Source organism: Choloepus didactylus, chromosome 2, assembly GCF_015220235.1.
Source record: "Choloepus didactylus isolate mChoDid1 chromosome 2, mChoDid1.pri, whole genome shotgun sequence".
In the NCBI taxonomy this organism is placed as follows: Eukaryota; Metazoa; Chordata; class Mammalia; order Pilosa; family Megalonychidae; genus Choloepus; species Choloepus didactylus.
This window is the reverse complement of record NC_051308.1, coordinates 188,141,987-188,163,281: the sequence shown is the minus strand read 5'-3', so window position 1 is coordinate 188,163,281 and position 21,295 is coordinate 188,141,987. Positions and strand designations below refer to the sequence as shown.

General features: G+C 36.7%; 1 protein-coding gene across 4 annotated transcripts in view; it reads right to left on the bottom strand.

Annotated features, from left to right (window-relative positions):
• OMA1 (OMA1 zinc metallopeptidase) overlaps positions 1-21,295 on the bottom strand; it is a 361,372-nt gene that overhangs the window by 261,352 nt on the left and 78,725 nt on the right. For all 4 annotated transcript variants that reach the window (XR_005215353.1, XM_037827100.1, XM_037827101.1 and 1 more), the window contains exon 8: positions 12,078-12,227. Coding sequence is in view for 3 of the 4 variants with exons in the window: in XM_037827100.1 (XP_037683028.1) it covers positions 12,078-12,227 (150 nt within the window). In the remaining variant the exon portion in view is untranslated. The remainder of the gene's footprint in view (positions 1-12,077; positions 12,228-21,295) is intronic.

Genomic DNA, 21,295 nt, shown 5'->3' with positions numbered 1-21,295 from the left:
AACATTAGCACCAAGACCATAAAACTCTTAGAAGAAAATGTAGGGCAGTATCTTAGAGATCTTGTGAAAGGAGGTGGTTTCTTAGACTTCACACCCAAGGCACGAGCATCCAAAGAACAAATAGACAAATGGGATCTCCTCAAAATTAAACACTTTTGTACATCAAAGGACTTTGTCAGAAAAGTCAAAAGGCAACCTACACAATGGGAGATGATATTTGGAAACCACATATCAGATAAGGGTTTAATATCCCAAATATATAAAGCAATCCTGCATCTCAATAACAGAAAGACAAACAATCCAATTAAAAAATGGGCAAAAGACATGAACAGACATTTTTCTGAAGAGGAAATACAAATGGCTCAAAAGCATATGAAAAAATGCTCAACTTCACTGGCTATTAAGGAAATGCAAATCAAAACCACAATGAGATACCATCTCACACCTACCAGAATGGCCATTATCCAAAAAACAGAAAATGACAAGTGCTGGAGAGGATGTGGAGAAAGAGGCACACTTATTCATTGTTGGTGGGAATGTAGACTGGTGCAACCACTCTGGAAGACAGTGTGGAGGTTCCTCAGGAAGCTAAATATAGATTTGCCATATGACCCAGCTATTCGATTGCTGGGTATATACTCAGAGGAACTGAAACTCAAGACACAAACAGACATTTGTAAACCAATGTTTATTGCAGCATTATTCACAATTGCCAAGAGATGGAAACAGCCCAAATGTCCATCAAAGGACGAGTGGATAAACAAACTGTGGTATATACACATGATGGAATATTATGCAGCTGTAAGACAGAACAAAGACATGGATCATGTAATAATGTGGATGAACCTTGAGGACATTATGTTGAGTGAAGTTAGCCAGAAACAAAAGGACAGATTCTGTATGGTCTCACTAATATGAACAGACATTAATGAACAAACTTTGGGAGTTAAAAGCTGACAAACAGGCGACCAGGAGATAGAAAGAGGGCAGAGATCAGCCATTTGATGCTGAAGGACTACAGAATGTTTAGGATTGATTGCATAGATCCAGAAATAGATAGCATAATACTGTGTGATGATAGCACGGTATTGTAAGTACACTGAACAAAGATGTCTGTGAGTAAAGCTGAAAGAGGTGGGATAGGAGAATGTATGACACCAGAGGTAAAGATAGATGATAAAGACCGGGACTGTATAACGTGGCAAAAACTGGAGTGGCCAATGACTGTTACTAAATATACAAATATAAAAATGTTTTTGCATGTGGGAAAGCAAATGAATGTCAACCATGTAGAAATTTGAATAAGGGATGGTATTCAGGAAAAAACATAATCAAAGCAAACTGGAGTCTATGGTCAACAGTAACATTGTAATATACCTCCATTAAATGTAACAAAGGCAATACGCCAATGCTAAATGTATATGAGAGGGGGATATAGGGGAGTAATGTGGGATTCTTGGTAGTGGTGTTGTTTGCTGTCCTTGATAGTGTATTGTATTGTATGACATGTTGTTTTTCTTTTTAACATTTTTTCTTATTGCTGAAAAGAAAGAAAACAATTTTTCTTGTAGTAATCAGTATGTTCGGATGCTGATTGTGGTGATAAATGTACAACTTTATGATGATACCATGAACAACTGATTGTACACTGTGGATAAATGTATGGTATGTGAATATAACTCTATAAAATTGTAGGAAAAAATATACATAGGAGTAAAAGTGTTGGAGAAAGCATGGTGAGAAGGATGATGCCTCACCAATATGGACTAACTACAATGTGTAAACTCAGAATTGAATCTTAGAACACAGCCTAACGTGGACACAATAATTGTAATAGTCCCTAGATTGTAAGCTCTTACAGCAGTTAACTCTATCCCTGAATTGTAAGGCCTATCTCTAAACTTTGAGATGATGATCCCCTAGCATATGTTGTTACAAACATTGGGACTGGTGGTTTGATGTGCTGAGCCCTTGAGTATGGGACTTGCCCTTATGAAGCTCATTACCACAAAGGAGAGTCTAAAGTTGTATCTAATGGTGCCTAAGAGTCTCCCCCTGAGTACCTCTTTGTTGCTCAGATGTGGCCCTCTCTCTCTCTAACTGAGCCATCTCGGCAGGTGAACTCGCTGCCCTCCCCCCTACGTGGGACCTGACTCCCAGGGGTGTAAATCTCCCTGGCAACGCAGATTATGACTCCCGGGGATGAATGTGGACCCGGCATCGTGGGACTGAGAGTATCTTCTTGACCAAAAGGGGGACGCAAAATGAGACGAAATAGTTTCAGTGGCTGAGAGATTCCAAATGGAGTCGAGAGGTCACTCTGGTGGACATTCTTATGCACTATATAGATAACACCTCTTAGGCTTTAATGTATTGGAATAGCTAGAAGTAAATACCTGAAACTATCAAACTCCAACCCAGCAGTCTGGACTCCTGAAGACAATTATATAATAATGTAGAGTACAAGGGGTGACAGTGTGATTGTGAAGACCTTGTGGATCACACCCCCTTTATCTAGTGTATGGATGAGTGGAGGAATGGGGACAAAAACTAAAGGACAAATGGGGTGGGATGGGGGGATGATTTGGGTGTTTTTTTTTCACTTTTATTTTTTATTCTTGTTGTGGTTCTTTCTGATGTAAGGAAAATGTTCAGAGATAGATTGTGGTGATGAACGCATAACTATGTTATCATACTGTGGACAGTGGATTGTATATCATGGATGATTGTATGGTGTGTGAATGTATTTCAATAAAACTGAATTTAATTAAAAAAAAAAAAAATGCCTAAGTGGATTTCTGGTCAACCAAGATGGTAGTATAAGACAGTACAAGGTGCTGTCTCCCCACAGAATCTTGAACAACTTACAAAAACAGGCAAAATAGGCAAAGCCATCTTCCTCAGAAACCTAGAAAATTAGTTAAAGGGTTCCAGTAATTTGGCAAGGGCTGAATGAAGAAAAAGCAGCCTTAACAATGGTAGGTGAAGATCATGGTGCCCTTCTCATCCATTCCTCCACCTCCTCCACAGTGTGGTGTGGAGCTAGCCAGCATTCACATAGTGGGTCCCTGGTGCTGTTCCAGAGGGAGCAGAGTAATTCTTATGCCCATACTGGGGTGCCTATATGTCAGAGCCAGTCTTTCTGGGGAAAGCTTAAAAGACTGAACCAATAAACTTGTCTCAGACCCTCTGCCCTCCCATAATTTGTCCTAAAGCCAGAGAAGCAGCTCCCGGACAGCTAAAGCAGTGAAAGAAACAATAAAGTCAAAGTGGCCTGGGGCAAAGAACTATCTGCATTAAGTCATAAATAGAATACCCAGGAGGAGGTGAATGTGTATTTCAAAGGGAGTAGAGTGGGATTGGAAACTCTTGTAAACTGTAAATGGGGGAAGTCCTAAGGCCACAAGCAAGCACAAGCCCAAGAAAAGAAGCAAGTTTCACAGCTTCAGGCAGGCTCAGATAAAACAGAGAGGACCCTGCATTTTGCATTTACCTTGGGCTGATCTTGATAGGAGGACTAAGCTCTGAAGACCACCAGCCAAAGCAGAGTCAATTTGCAAAGACTATGAAAGGTGTTTTCTGCATTGGTTTATTTGTTTTTGTTAGTTCCTGGCACTCAAGAAAATCTCTGTCATATCACTAGCTATACTAGTGACAGCTCAAGGACTAAATCCCAGAGTTAATACTTTAAATGTGCAACAAAAGATTACAAGACAAAAAAAGAAACAGGAAATGATGACCTATCCAAAGGAACATGATAAAAATACAGGAACCATGAATGAAGAGGACCAGACTTTGAACATACCGGACAAAGACTTCAAAAACATAATCCACAATGTGCTTAAGGAGATAAAGGAAAACACAGGGAAAGAAATAAAGGATATAAAGAAAATGAATGAACAACATGAGAATCTCTTTGAGATTTTCAATAGGAACCACACAGAAATACTGGGGTTGCATAACTGAAATTGAAAATTCACTACAGGGTTTCAACAACAGATTGGAGTTGGAAGAAGAAAGAATAAATGCTCTCAAAGACAAGACAACTAAAATGATTCAGGCTGAGAAGTAGAAAGAAAAAGAATTTAAAAAAGCAAATAGGGCCTAAGAGACTTGTGGGACAACATCAAGCGTACCAATATACACATTATGAGGGTGAGGTCCCAGAAGGAGAAGAAAGAGAAAGAAGAAGAAGAAATAATGGCAGAAAACTTTCCAAATTTAATGAAAGACATGAATAGACACATTCAAGAAGCCCAATGGACCCTAACCGGATAAACTCAAAGAGAACCACACTCAAATACATAGTAATCACACTGTCCAATGACAAGGACAATGAGAGAGTTCTGAAAGATACAAGAAAAAAGCAACAAGTTATGTACAAGGCAATCACAAAAAGAAAAAGTACAGATTTCTCATTAGAAACCATGGAGGCAAGAAGGCTGTGGGGTTGAAATACTTATATACTGAAATGGCCAGCCAAGAATCTTATAGCTGGTGAGACTTTCTTTAAAAAATGAGAGAGCTATCAAGGTATTTGTAGATAAACAAAAGCTGAAGGAGTTAATCACCATTAGACATTCTCTACAAGCAATATTAGAATGAGTTCTTCAGACTGAAAGGAAAGGATGCTAGACAGTGGTTCAAAGTAACAAAGAAATAAAGACCTCTGGAGGGAAAACTAACCATTTGGGTAATTATAAATGCCAGTTCTAGTGCCTGTAACTCACTGCTTACTTCTTACTGGCACTAAAATGCAAAAGCATAAAAATGACATATCTATGGTTTTAGACATACAAGATATAGTTTGTAACAAGTACAAAAACTGTGAGAGGATGAAGGGGTATATGAACTGTGTTTGTGTATGCTACTTAAGTCAATTTGATATTGTATCAAATATGATTATTATATATTTAGGATGCTAAATTTTAACCCCATGGTAACCACAAGGAAAGTGGATGAAAAATACATCCAGATAGAAATGAGAAGGGACACAATATGGTACAATACCAAAAAAAAAAAAAAAACCAAATAAATATGGAAGTAGGCATTAATGGAAGAATGGAGGGACAAAAAAAATGTATGACTTACAAAGACTAAATAGCAAAATGGCATTAGCAAGCCCTGCATTATCCACTTGTGACTGATGTAAATGGATTAAACTCTCCAGTAAAAAGGCAGAGAATGGAAGAATGGATAAAAAAGCATGACCCAACTATATGCTGTTTACAAGACACTCACATTAAATTCAAAGATGTAAGTAGGTTGAAAGTAAAAGACAGAAAAAAATGTACCATGCAAGTAGTATTCTGTTAACACCCTTCCAATTTATCTTTGCCTTTCAAGGTCTTTGAGCTCTTTTACAATTCTGTAAGTTGCAGAAAACTGGTAATAATGCAAACAGTGCTAGTCCATGGACATGAACTGTGTCTGGAGGAATGCAACTGATTACTGTCCTATGAACAGATATGTTTTACATCTACTTGAAAATTCATTTCAACCTTCCTTGTTGCCTATATGTACCTGTGGTTCTATGAATTATCCTTTGAATTAGTTGTAACATAACACTTGTTCCCTCGTTAATTTATTAGTTAAATAAAATCTTAAACATGTTTTTTATTTGTATGAGTCATCATTTTACTTTTTAAAAAATTTATCCTTTAATTCATCTCATTTCCTTTCATAAACTGCACTGGGAATTGGAGTCTGGATTAGTTTTTGAAGTGGCCTAAAGTAAATAAATATACTTTTAAAATATTTAATTTTTAAAAATATTTAAATAATTTTAAAAAATAAATAAATCAAAATTTAAAGTAAATACACATAAAAAATTGAAAAATTATAGCTACCCTGACACAGGTCCATTGTCCTCAAGATTAATAAAATAATAAAGGTTTTCAAAAGAAAACATTTTATAATCAGCTGACAATGTTGAACTTCACCTGAGCCCCGTCATCCTGGAAAACAGGAAAGATTAAGAAATCCCCTACTCTGTGTTCCAGAGAATGGCTCACAGCAAAGAACCACCCTTCCTCATATGACTTAGATAAGACTCAAAGATGACTCCCTTGTTTACCCATAACAAGGCCGGGCAGAGACCCTCCAAATTCTCATTTTTCACCTCATAAATGATTAGCTGAACTGTTTTATCCCCATTGATCAATCAAAACTAAATGAATGTTAACCAAACTCTGGTTAAGCTACTCTCCTTCCTGCAGGTCCCTGAAATTTGGCCCACCCTTGGCTTGAGCCCCTTCTTAAGGGTCCCTCCTGGAGAACATTCTCTAATCTTACTATCCAATCACACCACCCTTTCATCCCATTTCCTCACTTTCCTACACCTGGTTCTTTCTAGCCTCTTTATAAAAGAAAAATCCCTTTTGCCTAATCCTTGAGAAGAGTGCAGATCTTATGGTTAGTGTGTTCTCCCTATTGCAACAGCCCCTTTCCTCCTCTTGCAATAATCCTTTAGAATAGTGTCTCCTTACTATGTCCAGATTTATTTTTTTTTAACACATCACTCCTAACATTTGAGAATGATGTATTAAGAAATGGCTATGTTTATTCCCAATAACAAACAAAAGTATTTATTAACAACTTCTAGTACACACAGGATTCTTATTCACTACACACTGAGTAAAGCAGCAATTACTGTTTTTAAAAAATAAAACAGAATAAAGTTAAAAAAAGAAAAGATAAAGAAAAAAATTAATGCCAGAGAGCCTTCATTACTGGATTAAAAGCTTCTTTTGAGATAGAAGCCAAGAAATTTCAAGGAAAAAAAAATCACCTCCATTTTTTTAAACATACGTTTCTAAAAATATCATTACTTTTCTCCCCTTTTTCCCCAAAAGCAATTTTTTCGAATAGCCCATTCATTTCAGCCTCAAGTATCTACACATCACATGCACCAAAATTTTTTTTTAAGGTTTCAGACAATGTTACTGCCAGGCTTTCTGGCTTTATATGATTCAGAGGCCAATTCAATTATAGTAGTTGCTATGATATTTGCCTTTTCCTCAACACTCTTCATGTCAGACAAAATGACATTGTGTAAGGTGAACAGCATATGCTTGTGTACACTGGACAACATTTCACTTCTACGTTGAACACTCATATTTTCTACTTATGAAATGTATAATATTAATGATTTATGAATATACTTTGTCCAATTATAAATGCATAAGAATGATTTACACATGATTTCAAACTCTTGGCTTCCTGAAAGTTTAAAAGATTCAAAATAAAATGAGGTTAAAATGAAAGCATTTATAGCTTACCACTGAGTAAGTCTGATATCTAAAAACAGAACGTAATAAATTTGAACATCAAGATTTTTAAAAGCTGACAAATAAAACTGGAATTGAGAGTTCTATACCATTAAAAAATGAATCCTATTCAAAATTATAATAGCATAACCCCCCAAAACTAAATTAAACATTGTTCCTTAGATAGTCTATCATTCTCCATTCTTCCCACCTACCAAGGATGGGATGGCAGATAGAGGGAGTTGGGAAGAGAAGTAGAAAATTAAAAATCCAGTCTAAATGCTTTCAGTTTTAAAATAAATCATTCCAGTATCTTTCTACCCTGGGTTATCACACAATTTCCCTTTACTCACATGTATCCATATTTGATAACAAATTTTATAGAAAAAAAATAGTTTAAAAAGGTAACTCTTGCAAGGGCAAATTATGGTATTCATAAATTTAAAGCAAACAGCATAACTACAGAGTATAATTTTAAAACTGTCATACTATTAAACATCAACAGGTTGATACAACATCTGTTCTTCAATTTTTCACCCAAGTTGTTATGGTAACCAAAAATATATTATATATGTGTTTCTGAAATTTAACTGATTATTTCAAGTAAATAGAATTATAACATTATCAGCTTATTAACTAGAAATAATATTATCATTACAAACCTATACTTATCCTTTTTAAATGCTAACTGATCAAAGGATTATATTTAACTAGGCAATTACATGTTTTAACTCAGAATTCACATCTAAAAAACATAACAAGAGCATATTCTTTTCTAATTTGGGGGCGTTTTTTTATTAAAAACCAGAACACAAAAGGGAATAGTCTATTTTCTGAACAATATACTATACTAATATGCTCTAAAATTATATGATTTTACTGCTTTTTAGGCGTTGTCGATTATGTCCCTTTAAAACATAAGTCAAATCCTATCACTCCTCTATTCCTCTGCTCCAAACCCTCCATTGTCCCATCTCTGAGCAAAAGCCAAAGTCCTTACAGTGGCTACAAGGCCCACACCTTCACCTTCCCCTTGCTTCTCCCACTCCAGCCACATTAGTTTCCTTGCTGATCCTCAAACATGCCAGGTTCACTCCCACTGTAGAGCCTTGTACTTACTATTGCCTCTGCCCGGAAGGCTTGTGCCCCCAGACAGTCAACTGGCTCTTTCCTTTATTTATTTCAAGTCTTTGTTCAAACATATCATCATCTCAGAGAAACATTTTTTCTGACCATCCCTATTTTAAACTATTTCAGCAACCCTCCCATCTTTGCTTGCACATTACCTATCCCTCCTACCTCATTTTTCTAACACTTATTACTTACTAATATACTATATGGTAGTGATTTATTCTGCATATTACTAATTTATCTATTTATTGTTTTACCGTAGAATAAACTCCAGGAGGGCAGGGATTTTGTCTATTTTGTTCATAGCACCCATAATGCCTACAACCTGACACATAAAAGTGATTAATAAATATTTGTTGAAGGTATGAAATACAAATTTAAACATCTTAACTGCTGATATGCTATGATAAGAAAGAATACATTTCTGTGATGTTATTCAAAGAATCCAATAATAAATAAAGATATACAACCTTTGAAAAGTTAAATTAAAAAATAAAAATTACCAAAATTTTTGTTCTCATCATAAAACCACAGAACTTTGCTTCCTTGGTTCTCCTCCTATGAATCTGATCCACTATAGACTCTGCCTTCCTCCTTTTCACTTAAATGTAGAAATCATCTAATACTGGTACTCTGTCCTGGCTCGTTTTCCCTAGTCACTTCCTGAGTGAACTCATGTACTCTCCTTGCTTCACTATCACCTCTTTTTGGGTAACTGAAATACTCATTTGGCCTAGACTTATCTGTGCCCTGATACTCTATTCCCAACTACCCCTGAGATACACATCACTTCAGGTATATTGTCAGGGAAACCAAAGGATTAGAGCCTTAGGGGGAATACATCATTGTACTCACTTGAATTTAAAAAAAAAAAAAAAACAAACTTAAATAAAATGTAACAAAAAATTTAGTCCTGAGTAGATAATATATACACATAATTCTAAATACTGCCTGAGCAACTGCCTTCTTTCATTACAGAAATTAGACCTATAATAGCAGGGAATACCAATTTCTGAGTTACGACTATGTATTCTAATTAACAATATACCCTTGCACTAACTATCAGTTTCACTTCAACCACTAAATTATTCCCAGTATTGTAATAGAGTTTTATCACTTTCAAATTGAATTTAACCATTTGGGGGTAAAAATGCAAGAAATTATACGAGGTTTCCAAATTAAGCTTCTGAAGTAGGTTAGTTTATTTTCAGAAGAAAAATATCTACACATTTTTTTTTCATCATCAATTCCCAAATAACATATTTGTTTCTCAAATCATTTTTTTTCACATTCACTAATCAATTCATTATTATTTCAAAGACTTTTCTAAACCATATATATATATATATATATAGGCTCTCTGAAGATCCTCAGTAATCTGGTGATGAAATGACAACTCAGAATTTAGGAAAGCCTTCATACTAAAAGTTGGCTAGTAGAATCCAGTTTAAACAAAAGATATTTTTAGAATTTCATTAAGCAAAAATTTTTAAAAAAAATTAAATTCCAATACAAAATTGTGTGGTTATTATGGCTTTAGAGATAGACTAAGGTATCCCAGAGTGGTAAAAGGTCTCTGGGCCTTAGGTAGCCCTAAGGAAGTTCTTATAGTCACTGATTTTCAGTACAAATCACTTAATGATGAAACATTGTCTCAGTCCTATAATGCCCTTTTAAGAAGGATGATTCCTATATATTATACCATGTAAATTTCACTGCTACTTCTTTCTCAAATATTTTTTCTTCAAATTAAGATTAAAAGTGAAATATATTTAGGAGAGGAGTTAAGAACCCATGTCTGGCTGTCCCCAATCTCACGAAAGGGAAAAAGTACAGCCAAACTATCAACAAATCCTGTCACCTCGCCTTTCAAAATATATTCACAATCTGACCACCTGTCTCCCCTTATTCTACTACCATCATATCTTCACAGGGTTATTGCAAGAACTTCCCAAATAGTCTTCCTAATTCCATCCTTGCCCCACTATAGTCCACTCTCTACACAACAAACCCTGTGATCACTATAAAACGAGTCAGATCAAGTCATTCCTTTGCTCAAAACCTTCTACTGGCTTCCCATATCACTTGAAGTAAAAATCAAGTTCTTATAATGGCTGAAAGAGCCTTCATGGTCTGGTCCCCCTACACCTCTTTGACCTCATCTTGAACCATCCTCTCCATCCCTTGCTCCACTAAGCCACAATGTCTTCCGTGCTATTCCTTAAACACACCAAACATATTCTCATCTCAGGTTTTCTGCACCTTCTGCTTCCTTAACCTGAAGGCTCTTCCAATAGCCACAGGACATGCTCCTCTGCTTTCTTTGAGTTTCTGCTCAGATAGGCCTTCCTTGACAATGCTACATAAAACAGCACTTCTCCTCTGATGTGTAGTTCTCTCTACTACCCTTAACCTGCTTTACTTTCCCCCAGTATACTTACCACTACTTAATATACCATATGTTTTGCTGTTTGTTTATTTGTATTACCTAACTAGAATGTTCCCTCCAAGAAAGCAGAGGCTGATTTGTTCCTTGCTCAATCCCTAGCAAAAGAATAGCAAATAGTAGATAATCAATGAATATCAATAAATATTGATGTAATGAATGAGTCTTGTGCTAGTTTCTTACCCAAATTAGATGCAGACTTGTCTTCCTTCAAACCATATACTACTACTCTATCTCTACTTCTCTTAAGATAAATCATATTCCTTGTTGTATTAATAATTATTAGCACTCTGCTAATATCAGGAACCAGGTTTTTTGTGTGTGTATCCCCTGCATCTAACATCATTTATTTCTCATAGTAGGTACTTAATATCTGTTAAGCTGAATTTGAAGTTACACAAAAAGATACTTCCATAACTGGCATCTGTTGTGTCAACCTTTACCAAGTAGCCTAGCTTGGTACCAAATCTTAAATTGCTAAAAATATGTTTAGCTTTCATTACCAACCAGCAAATTTAATGCAAGTGAGATAGAAGAGAACCTATAGTCTGGCTCAGAGATGCCTGACATCTATTTTGTCCTGATCTAGAATCCACAGAAAAAATTCTGAATGATGTTGATAAATCAAAAGATTTTTAGAAGATTGTGAAAACTATTTGGGAGTAAGCTGCCTCAGCTTGATTCATTAATGAATTCAACAAAAAGAGAGGCAGACAGTACCTGCTTCACTCTATCTTTATGAACAAATAACCATTAAACAAACTAATATAAAGGGTATTTTCCTAAGAAAACAAATTCTAGCATCACTAGTGGAATCAATACCCACTTGACCCATATATTTTGCACAACTCACTAAATGGTATTTTTAAACATAAGCTTAAATCACCAAGGAAATATTAAATTATGATCAATATGTGGGGAAAAAAACCAAGATACTCTGTTTAAGAAGGCAGAAAAAAGTTTTAGACTGTCATCAAATCGGTTAAAATTAAAGATATGATACAAAAAGTGTTACACCTTCATCATCAAGAAAGGTCAACTGTACAGCAACTTATTCCTCAAGATCCATGGACAAACAAGGTTTTAATTTTCAGTCAAATCCTTTCTAAAACTGATATTCGATAACTATAAAATAACTGATAGGCTAGACTCTCTCCAAGCAAAAGAAATAACAAAATAAAAAATAAATGATACAGTAAAAATCATGTTTTGCCTTATATGTATTAGCTCACCTGAGGTATAAGTCTATCCAAGTTCTCAGCTCGATGTCCATGAGAAGGATGTGTGGATAACCATTCTGGCAACTTTGGGTGACCTTGGAGGTTATCTACAAACTCCATCTGCTGCCAAAACACTGAACTGGCTCTGACATCAATACATGCCTAAAACCAAGATCAATAAAAGCACAAAATGAGTTTATTATGAGGGCATTTATAAAAATTTGTTTATTTGAATGTAGTTAAAAGTGGAAATTTTAAGTTGTATATTACTAGAATAAAGTTTTTAAAAAAAAATCCATGGGACTGTACAACACAGTGAGCAAAAAAATTATTTTTATTTTACTACATGTTTTAAAAACATTTTCTATCATTATTTTAATAAAAGTAGAATGTGCTCATTTCTTAAAAGAAAAAAAAAACTCAAACTACATGGTATTACAGGACACAAAAAGAGAATCCCACCCTCTCTACCTGCCCCTCCCCTACACAACATACACAATAATCTCACTCTCCAAAGATAACACAATATTCTCAGTATGATGGACATTAAGAATATGCATTAAGGGGAAAAATTTTCCTCACAAATCAAAATTTTCCAAGTTTTCATAAAATTAAGGTTTAAAAATACATAAAACCTCCCTGAAAAATAATTACGTAGAAGACTTCAAATAAACAGACAGAGAGACAATTATATTTTTAATATGTGCATCTTAATCTACTTTTCCTTAATGAGCTGAAAAATATTTTTAAAAGTCATTTAAAATACTTTATAATAATATTAGTATTTTTTAAAGGATATATAGGTCTTGTGTCTATGTGTGTTAAATTCCTTACACACGCTCATACACATACCTACAAACATACACTTATATGTGCACAGGACATGTCTGGAAGACTATTCAAGAAACCGTTAACACTAACTGCCCTAAGAATATAACTGGGATATTTGATGGGGTAGAGGGAACAGGACTTTTACATCTGAACTATTTAAAAATATATTATTTTTGTAAAAAAATTAATTTCAAATCCCAACTAAGTTGACTTAATAACTATTATTATAATCCTGTTCAACTTATTCACATTCCCTAACTTGATCTTTTATAAGAAGTGACTGGAAAAAAAGTGATTACATTTTATTTCCCAACTACTTGGCTCTTGATTAAAACTATTAAGAAAAGAATGAGAAAAAAATTACACTGTATTGACAAAAATATGGTATCAAAAAGTCTTAATGCACTATTAAAAAGCCTTACAACAGTACAATCATGAAACCCAAAAGGCAAATATAGAATATTATATGCTGATATAGCTAGTCAACTAATATGTTATATTAATTTTAATAAACACCATTAAAACATTTTCAAATGTTTGGAAAATGAACAGAGAGAAATAATTTGAAATTGAAGTAAATTTTACTCAATTTTTAAAGTAATATAATTCTCTAAGACTGCTGAGTATCTGAGTTGAAAAGAAACCAAGATACTTTGTCCTATATATGTGTGTATATGCATATATATGTGTATAAATAGAAATATAAGATAAATGTTGGGGCGGGGCAAGATGGCAGACTGGTGAGCTGTATGTTTTAGTTACTCCTCCAGGAAAGTAGGTAGAAAGCCAGGAACTGCGTGGACTGGACACCACAGAGCAATCTGACTTTCGGCATACTTCATACAACACTCATGAAAACGTCGAACTGCTGAGATCAGCGAAATCTGTAAGTTTTTGCGGCCAGGGGACCCGCGCCCCTCCCTGCCAGGCTCAGTCCCGGGGGAGGAGGGGCTGTCAGCTCCAGGAAGGAGAAGGGAGAACTGCAGTGGCAGCTCTTATCAGAAACTCATTCTACTGATCCAAACTCCAAACATAGATAGACTGAGACCAGACACCAGAGAATCTGAGAGCAGCCAGCCCAGGAGAGAGGAGACAGGCATAGAAAAAAAACAACACGAAAAACTCCAAAATAAAAGCGGAGGATTTTTGGAGTTCTGGTGAACATAGAAAGGGGAAGGGCCCTGAGGCGCATATGCAAATCCCGAAGAAAAGCTGATCTCTCTGCCCTGTGGACCTTTCCTTAATGACCCTGGTTGCTTTGTCTCTTAGCATTTCAATAACCCATTAGATCTCTGAGGAGGGCCCGTTTTTTTTTGTTTTTTTTTTTTAATCCTTTTTTCTTTTTCTAAAACAATTACTCTAAGAAGCCCAATACAGAAAGCTTCAAAGACTTACTATTTGGGCAGGTCAAGTCAAGAGCAGAACTAGGAGAGCTCTGAGACAAAACGCAATAATCCAGTGGCTGAGAAAATTCACTAAACACCACAACTTCCCAAGAAAAGGGGGGTGTCCGCTCACAGCCATCATCCTGGTGGACAGGAACCACTCCTGCCCATCGCCAGCCCCATAGCGCAGAACTGCCCCAGACAACCCAGTGTGACGGAAGTGCTTCAAATAACAGGCACACACCACAAAACTGGGCGTGGACATTAGCCTTCCCTGCAACCTCAGCTGATTGTCCCAGAGTTGGGAAGGTAGAGCAGTGTGAATTAACAAAGCCCCATTCAGCCATCATTTCAGCAGACTGGGAGCCTCCCTACACAGCCCAGCAGCCCAGAACTGCCCTGGGGGGACGGCACTCACCTGTGACATAGCACAGTCATCCCTCAACAGAGGACCCGGGGTGCACGGCCTGGAAGAGGGGCCCACTTGCAAGTCTCAGGAGCCATACGCCAATACCAAGGACTTGTGGGTCAGCGGCAGAGACAAACTGTGGCAGGACTGAACTGAAGGATTAGACTATCGCAGCAGCTTTAAAACTCTAGGATCACCAGGGAGATTTGATTGTTAGAGCCACCCCCCTCTCCCTAACTGCCCAGAAACACGCCCCATATACAGGGCAGGCAACACCAACTACACACGCAAGCTTGGTACACCAATTGGACCCCACAAGACTCACTCCCCCACTCACCAAAAAGGCTAAGCAGGGGAGAACTGGCTTGTGGAGAACAGGTGGCTCGTGGACGCCACCTGCTGGTTAGTTAGAGAAAGTGTACTCCACGAAGCTGTAGATCTGATAAATTAGAGATAAGGACTTCAATTGGTCTACAAATCCTAAAAGAACCCTATCAAGTTCAGCAAATGCCACGAGGCCAAAAACAACAGAAAATTATAAAGCATATGAAAAAACCAGACGATATGGATAACCCAAGCCCAAGCACCCAAATCAAAAGACCAGAAGAGACACAGCACCTAGAGCAGCTACTCAAAGAACTAAAGATGAACAATGAGACCATAGTACGGGAGATAAAGGAAATCAAGAAGACCCTAGAAGAGCATAAAGAAGACATTGCAAGACTAAATAAAAAAATGGATGATCTTATGGAAATTAAAGAAACTGTTGACCAAATTAAAAAGATTCTGGACACTCATAGTACAAGACTAGAGGAAGTTGAACAACGAATCAGTGACCTCGAAGATGACAGAATGGAAAATGAAAGCATAAAAGAAAGAATGGGGAAAAAAATTGAAAAAATCGAAATGGACATCAGGGATATGATAGATAATATGAAACGTCCGAATATAAGACTCATTGGTGTCCCAGAAGGGGAAGAAAAGGGTAAAGGTCTAGGAAGAGTATTCAAAGAAATTGTTGGGGAAAACTTCCCAAATCTTCTAAACAACATAAATACACAAATCATAAATGCTCAGCGAACTCCAAATAGAATAAATCCAAATAAACCCACTCCCAGACATATACTGATCACACTATCAAACACAGAAGAGAAGGAGCAAGTTCTGAAAGCAGCAAGAGAAAAGCAATTCACCACATACAAAGGAAACAGCATAAGACTAAGTAGTGACTACTCAGCAGCCACCATGGAGGCGAGAAGGCAGTGGCACGATATATTTAAAATTCTGAGTGAGAAAAATTTCCAACCAAGAATACTTTATCCAGCAAAGCTCTCCTTCAAATTTGAGGGAGAGCTTAAATTTTTCACAGACAAACAAATGCTGAGAGAATTTGCTAACAAGAGACCTGCCCTACTTGAGATACTCAAGGGAGCCCTACAGACAGAGAAACAAAGACAGGACAGAGAGACTTGGAGAAAGGTTCAGTACTAAAGAGATTCGGTATGGGTACAATAAAGGATATTAATAGACAGAGGGGAAAAATATGACAAACATAAACCAAAGGATAAGATGGCCGATTCAAGAAATGCCTTCACGGTTATAACGTTGAATGTAAATGGATTAAACTCCCCAATTAAAAGATATAGATTCGCAGAATGGATCAAAAAAAATGAACCATCAATATGTTGCATACAAGAGACTCGTCTTAGACACAGGGACACAAAGAAACTGAAAGTGAAAGGATGGAAAAAAATATTTCATGCAAGCTACAGCCAAAAGAAAGCAGGTGTAGCAATATTAATCTCAGATAAAACAGACTTCAAATGCAGGGATGTTTTGAGAGACAAAGAAGGCCACTACGTACTAATAAAAGGGGCAATTCAGCAAGAAGAAATAACAATCGTAAATGTCTATGCACCCAACCAAGGTGCCACAAAATACATGAGAGAAACACTGGCAAAACTAAAGGAAGCAATTGATGTTTCCACAATAATTGTGGGAGACTTCAACACATCACTCTCTCCTATAGATAGATCAACCAGACAGAAGACCAATAAGGAAATTGAAAACCTAAACAATCTGATAAATGAATTAGATTTAACAGACATATACAGGACATTACATCCCAAATCACCAGGATACACATACTTTTCTAGTGCTCATGGAACTTTCTCCAGAATAGATCATATGCTGGGACATAAAACAAGCCTCAATAAATTTAAAAAGATTGAAATTATTCAAAGCACATTCTCTGACCACAATGGAATACAATTAGAAGTCAATAACCATCAGAGACTTAGAAAATTCACAAATACCTGGAGGTTAAACAACACACTCCTAAACAATCAGTGGGTTAAAGAAGAAATAGCAAGAGAAATTGCTAAATATATAGAGACGAATGAAAATGAGAACACAACATACCAAAACCTATGGGATGCAGCAAAAGCAGTGCTAAGGGGGAAATTTATAGCACTAAACGCATATATTAAAAAGGAAGAAAGAGCCAAAATCAAAGAACTAATGGATCAACTGAAGAAGCTAGAAAATGAACAGCAAACCAATCCTAAACCAAGTAGAAGAAAAGAAATAACAAGGATTAAAGCAGAAATAAATGACATAGAGAACAAAAAAACAATAGAGAGGATAAATATCACCAAAAGTTGGTTCTTTGAGAAGATCAACAAGATTGACAAGCCCCTAGCTAGACTGACAAAATCAAAAAGAGAGAAGACCCATATAAACAAAATAATGAATGAAAAAGGTGACATAACTGCAGATCCTGAAGAAATTAAAAAATTATAAGAGGATACTATGAACAACTGTATGGCAACAAACTGGATAATGTAGAGGAAATAGACAATATCCTGGAAACATATGAACAACCTAGACTGACCAGAGAAGAAATAGAACACCTCAACCAACCCATCACAAGCAAAGAGATCCAATCAGTCATCAAAAATCTTCCCACAAATAAATGCCCAGGGCCAGATGGCTTCACAGGGGAATTCTACCAAACTTTCCAGAAAGAACTGACATCAATCGTACTCAAACTCTTTCAAAACATTGAAGAAAATGGAACACTACCTAACTCATTTTATGAAGCTAACATCAATCTAATACCAAAACCAGGCAAAGATGCTACAAAAAAGGAAAACTACCGGCCAATCTCCCTAATGAATATAGATGCAAAAATCCTCAACAAAATACTTGCAAATCGAATCCAAAGACACATTAAAAAAATCATACACCATGACCAAGTGGGGTTCATTCCAGGCATGCAAGGATGGTTCAACATAAGAAAAACAATCAATGTATTACAACACATTAAAAACTCGAAAGGGAAAAATCAATTGATCATCTCAATAGATGCTGAAAAAGCATTTGACAAAATCCAACATCCCTTTTTGATAAAAACACTTCAAAAGGTAGGAATTGAAGGAAACTTCCTCAACATGATAAAGAGCATATATGAAAAACCCACAGCCAGCATAGTACTCAATGGTGAGAGACTGAAAGCCTTCCCTCTAAGATCAGGAACAAGACAAGGATGCCCGCTGTCACCACTGTTATTCAACATTGTGCTGGAAGTGCTAGCCAGGGCAATCCGGCAAGACAAAGAAATAAAAGGCATCCAAATTGGAAAAGAAGAAGTAAAACTGTCATTGTTTGCAGATGATATGATCTTATATCTAGAAAACCCTGAGAAATCGACGATACAGCTACTAGAGCTAATAAACAAATTTAGCAAAGTAGCGGGATACAAGATTAATGCACATAAGTCAGTAATGTTTCTATATGCTAGAAATGAACAAACTGAAGAGACACTCAAGAAAAAGTTACCATTTTCAATAGCAACTAAAAAAATCAAGTACCTAGGAATAAACTTAATCAAAGATGTAAAAGACCTATACAAAGAAAACTACATAACTGTACTAAAATAAATAGAAGGGGACCTTAAAAGATGGAAAAATATTCCATGTTCATGGATAGGAAGGCTAAATGTCATTAAGATGTCAATTCTACCCAAACTTATCTACAGATTCAATGCAATCCCAATCAAAATTCCAACAACCTACTTTGCAGACTTGGAAAAGCTAGTTATCAAATTTATTTGGAAAGGGAAGATGCCTCGAATTGCTAAAGACACTCTAAAAAAGAAAAACGAAGTGGGAGGACTTACACTCCCTGACTTTGAAGCTTATTTTAAAGCCACAGTTGCCAAAACAGCATGGTACTGGCACAAAGATAGACATATAGATCAATGGAATCGAATTGAGAATTCGGAGATAGACCCTCAGATCTATGGCCGACTGATCTTTGATAAGGCCCCCAAAGTCACTGATCTGACTCATAATGGTCTTTTCAACAAATGGGGCTGGGAGAGTTGGATATCCATATCCAAAAGAATGAAAGAGGACCCCTACCTCACCTCCTACACAAAAATTAACTCAAAATTGACCAAAGATCTCAATATAAAAGAAAGTACCATAAAACTCCTAGAAGATAATGTAGGAAAACATCTTCAAGACCTTGTATTAGGCGGCCACTTCCTAGACTTTACACCCAAAGCACAAACAACAAAAGAGAAAATAGATAAATGGGAACTCCTCAAGCTTAGAAGTTTCTGCACCTCAAAGGAATTTCTCAAAAAGGTAAAGAGGCAGCCAACTCAATGGGAAAAAATTTTTGGAAACCATGTATCTGACAAAAGACTGATATCTTGCATATATAAAGAAATCCTACAACTCAATGACAAAAGTACCGTCGGCCCAATTATAAAATGGGCAAAAGATATGAAAAGACAGTTCTCTGAAGAGGAAATACAAATGGCCAAGAAACACATGAAAAAATGTTCGGCTTCACTAGCTATTAGACAGATGCAAATTAAGACCACAATGAGATACCATCTAACACCGATTAGAATGGCTGCCATTAAACAAACAGGAAACTACAAATGCTGGAGGGGATGTGGAGAAATTGGAACTCTTATTCACTGTTGGTGGGACTGTATAATGGTTCAGCCACTCTGGAAGTCAGTCTGGCAGTTCCTTAGAAAACTAGATATAGAGTTACCATTCGATCCAGTGATTGCACTTCTCGGTATATACCCGGAAGATCGGAAAGCAGTGACACGAACAGATATCTGCACGCCAATGTTCATAGCAGCATTATTCACAATTGCCAAGAGATGGAAACAACCCAAATGTCCTTCAACAGATGAGTGGATAAATAAAATGTGGTATATACACATGATGGAATACTACACGGCAGTAAGAAGGAACGATCTCGTGAAACATATGACAACATGGATGAACCTTGAAGACATAATGCTGAGCGAAATAAGCCAGGCACAAAAAGAGAAATATTATATGCTACCACTAATGTGAACTTTGAAAAATGTAAAACAAATGGTTTATAATGTAGAATGTAGGGGAACTAGCAATAGAGAGCAATTAAGGAAGGGGGAACAATAATCCAAGAAGAACAGATAAGCTATTTAACGTTCTGGGGATGCCCAGGAATGACTATGGTCTGTTAATTTCTGATGGATATAGTAGGAGCAAGTTCACAGAAATGTTGCTATATTAGGTAACTTTCTTGGGGTAAAGTAGGAACATGTTGGAAGTTAAGCAGTTATCTTAGGTTAGTTGTCTTTTTCTTACTCCCTTGTTATGGTCTCTTTGAAATGTTCTTTTATTGTATGTTTGTTTTCTTTTTAACTTTTTTTTCATACAGTTGATTTAAAAAAGAAGGGAAAGTTAAAAAAAAAAAAAAAAAGAAAAACAAGGAAAAAAAAAAGATGTAGTGCTCCCTTGAGGAGCCTGTGGAGAATGCAGGGGTATTCGCCTACCCCACCTCCATGGTTGCTAACATGACCACAGACATAGGGGACTGGTGGTTTGATGGGATGAGCCCTCTACCACAGGTTTTACCCTTGGGAGGACGGTTGCTGCAAAGGAGAGGCTAGGCCTGCCTATGGTTGTGCCTAAGAGCCTCCTCCCGAATGCCTCTTTGTTGCTCAGATGTGGCCCTGTCTCTCTAGCTAAGCCAACTTGAAAGGTGAAATCACTGCCCTCCCCCCTACGTGGGATCAGACACCCAGGGGAGTGAATCTCCCTGGCAACGTGGAATATGACTCCCGGGGAGGAATGTAGACCCGGCATCGTGGGACGGAGAACATCTTCTTGACCAAAAGGGGGATGTGAAAGGAAATGAAATAAGCTTCAGTGGCAGAGAGAATCCAAAAGGAGCCGAGAGGTCACTCTGGTGGGCACTCTTACGCACACTTTAGACAACCCTTTTTAGGTTCTAAAGAATTGGGGTAGCTGGTGGTGGATACCTGTAACTATCAAACTACAACCCAGAACCCATGAATCTCGAAGACAGTTGTATAAAAATGTAGCTTATGAGGGGTGACAAGGGGATTGGGAAAGCCATAAGGACCACACTCCACTTTGTCTAGTTTATGGATGGATGAGTAGAAAAATAGGGGAAGGAAACAAACAGACAAAGGTACCCAGTGTTCTTTTTTACTTCAATTGCTCTTTTTCACTCTAATTATTATTCTTGTTATTCTTGTGTGTGTGCTAATGAAGGTGTCAGGG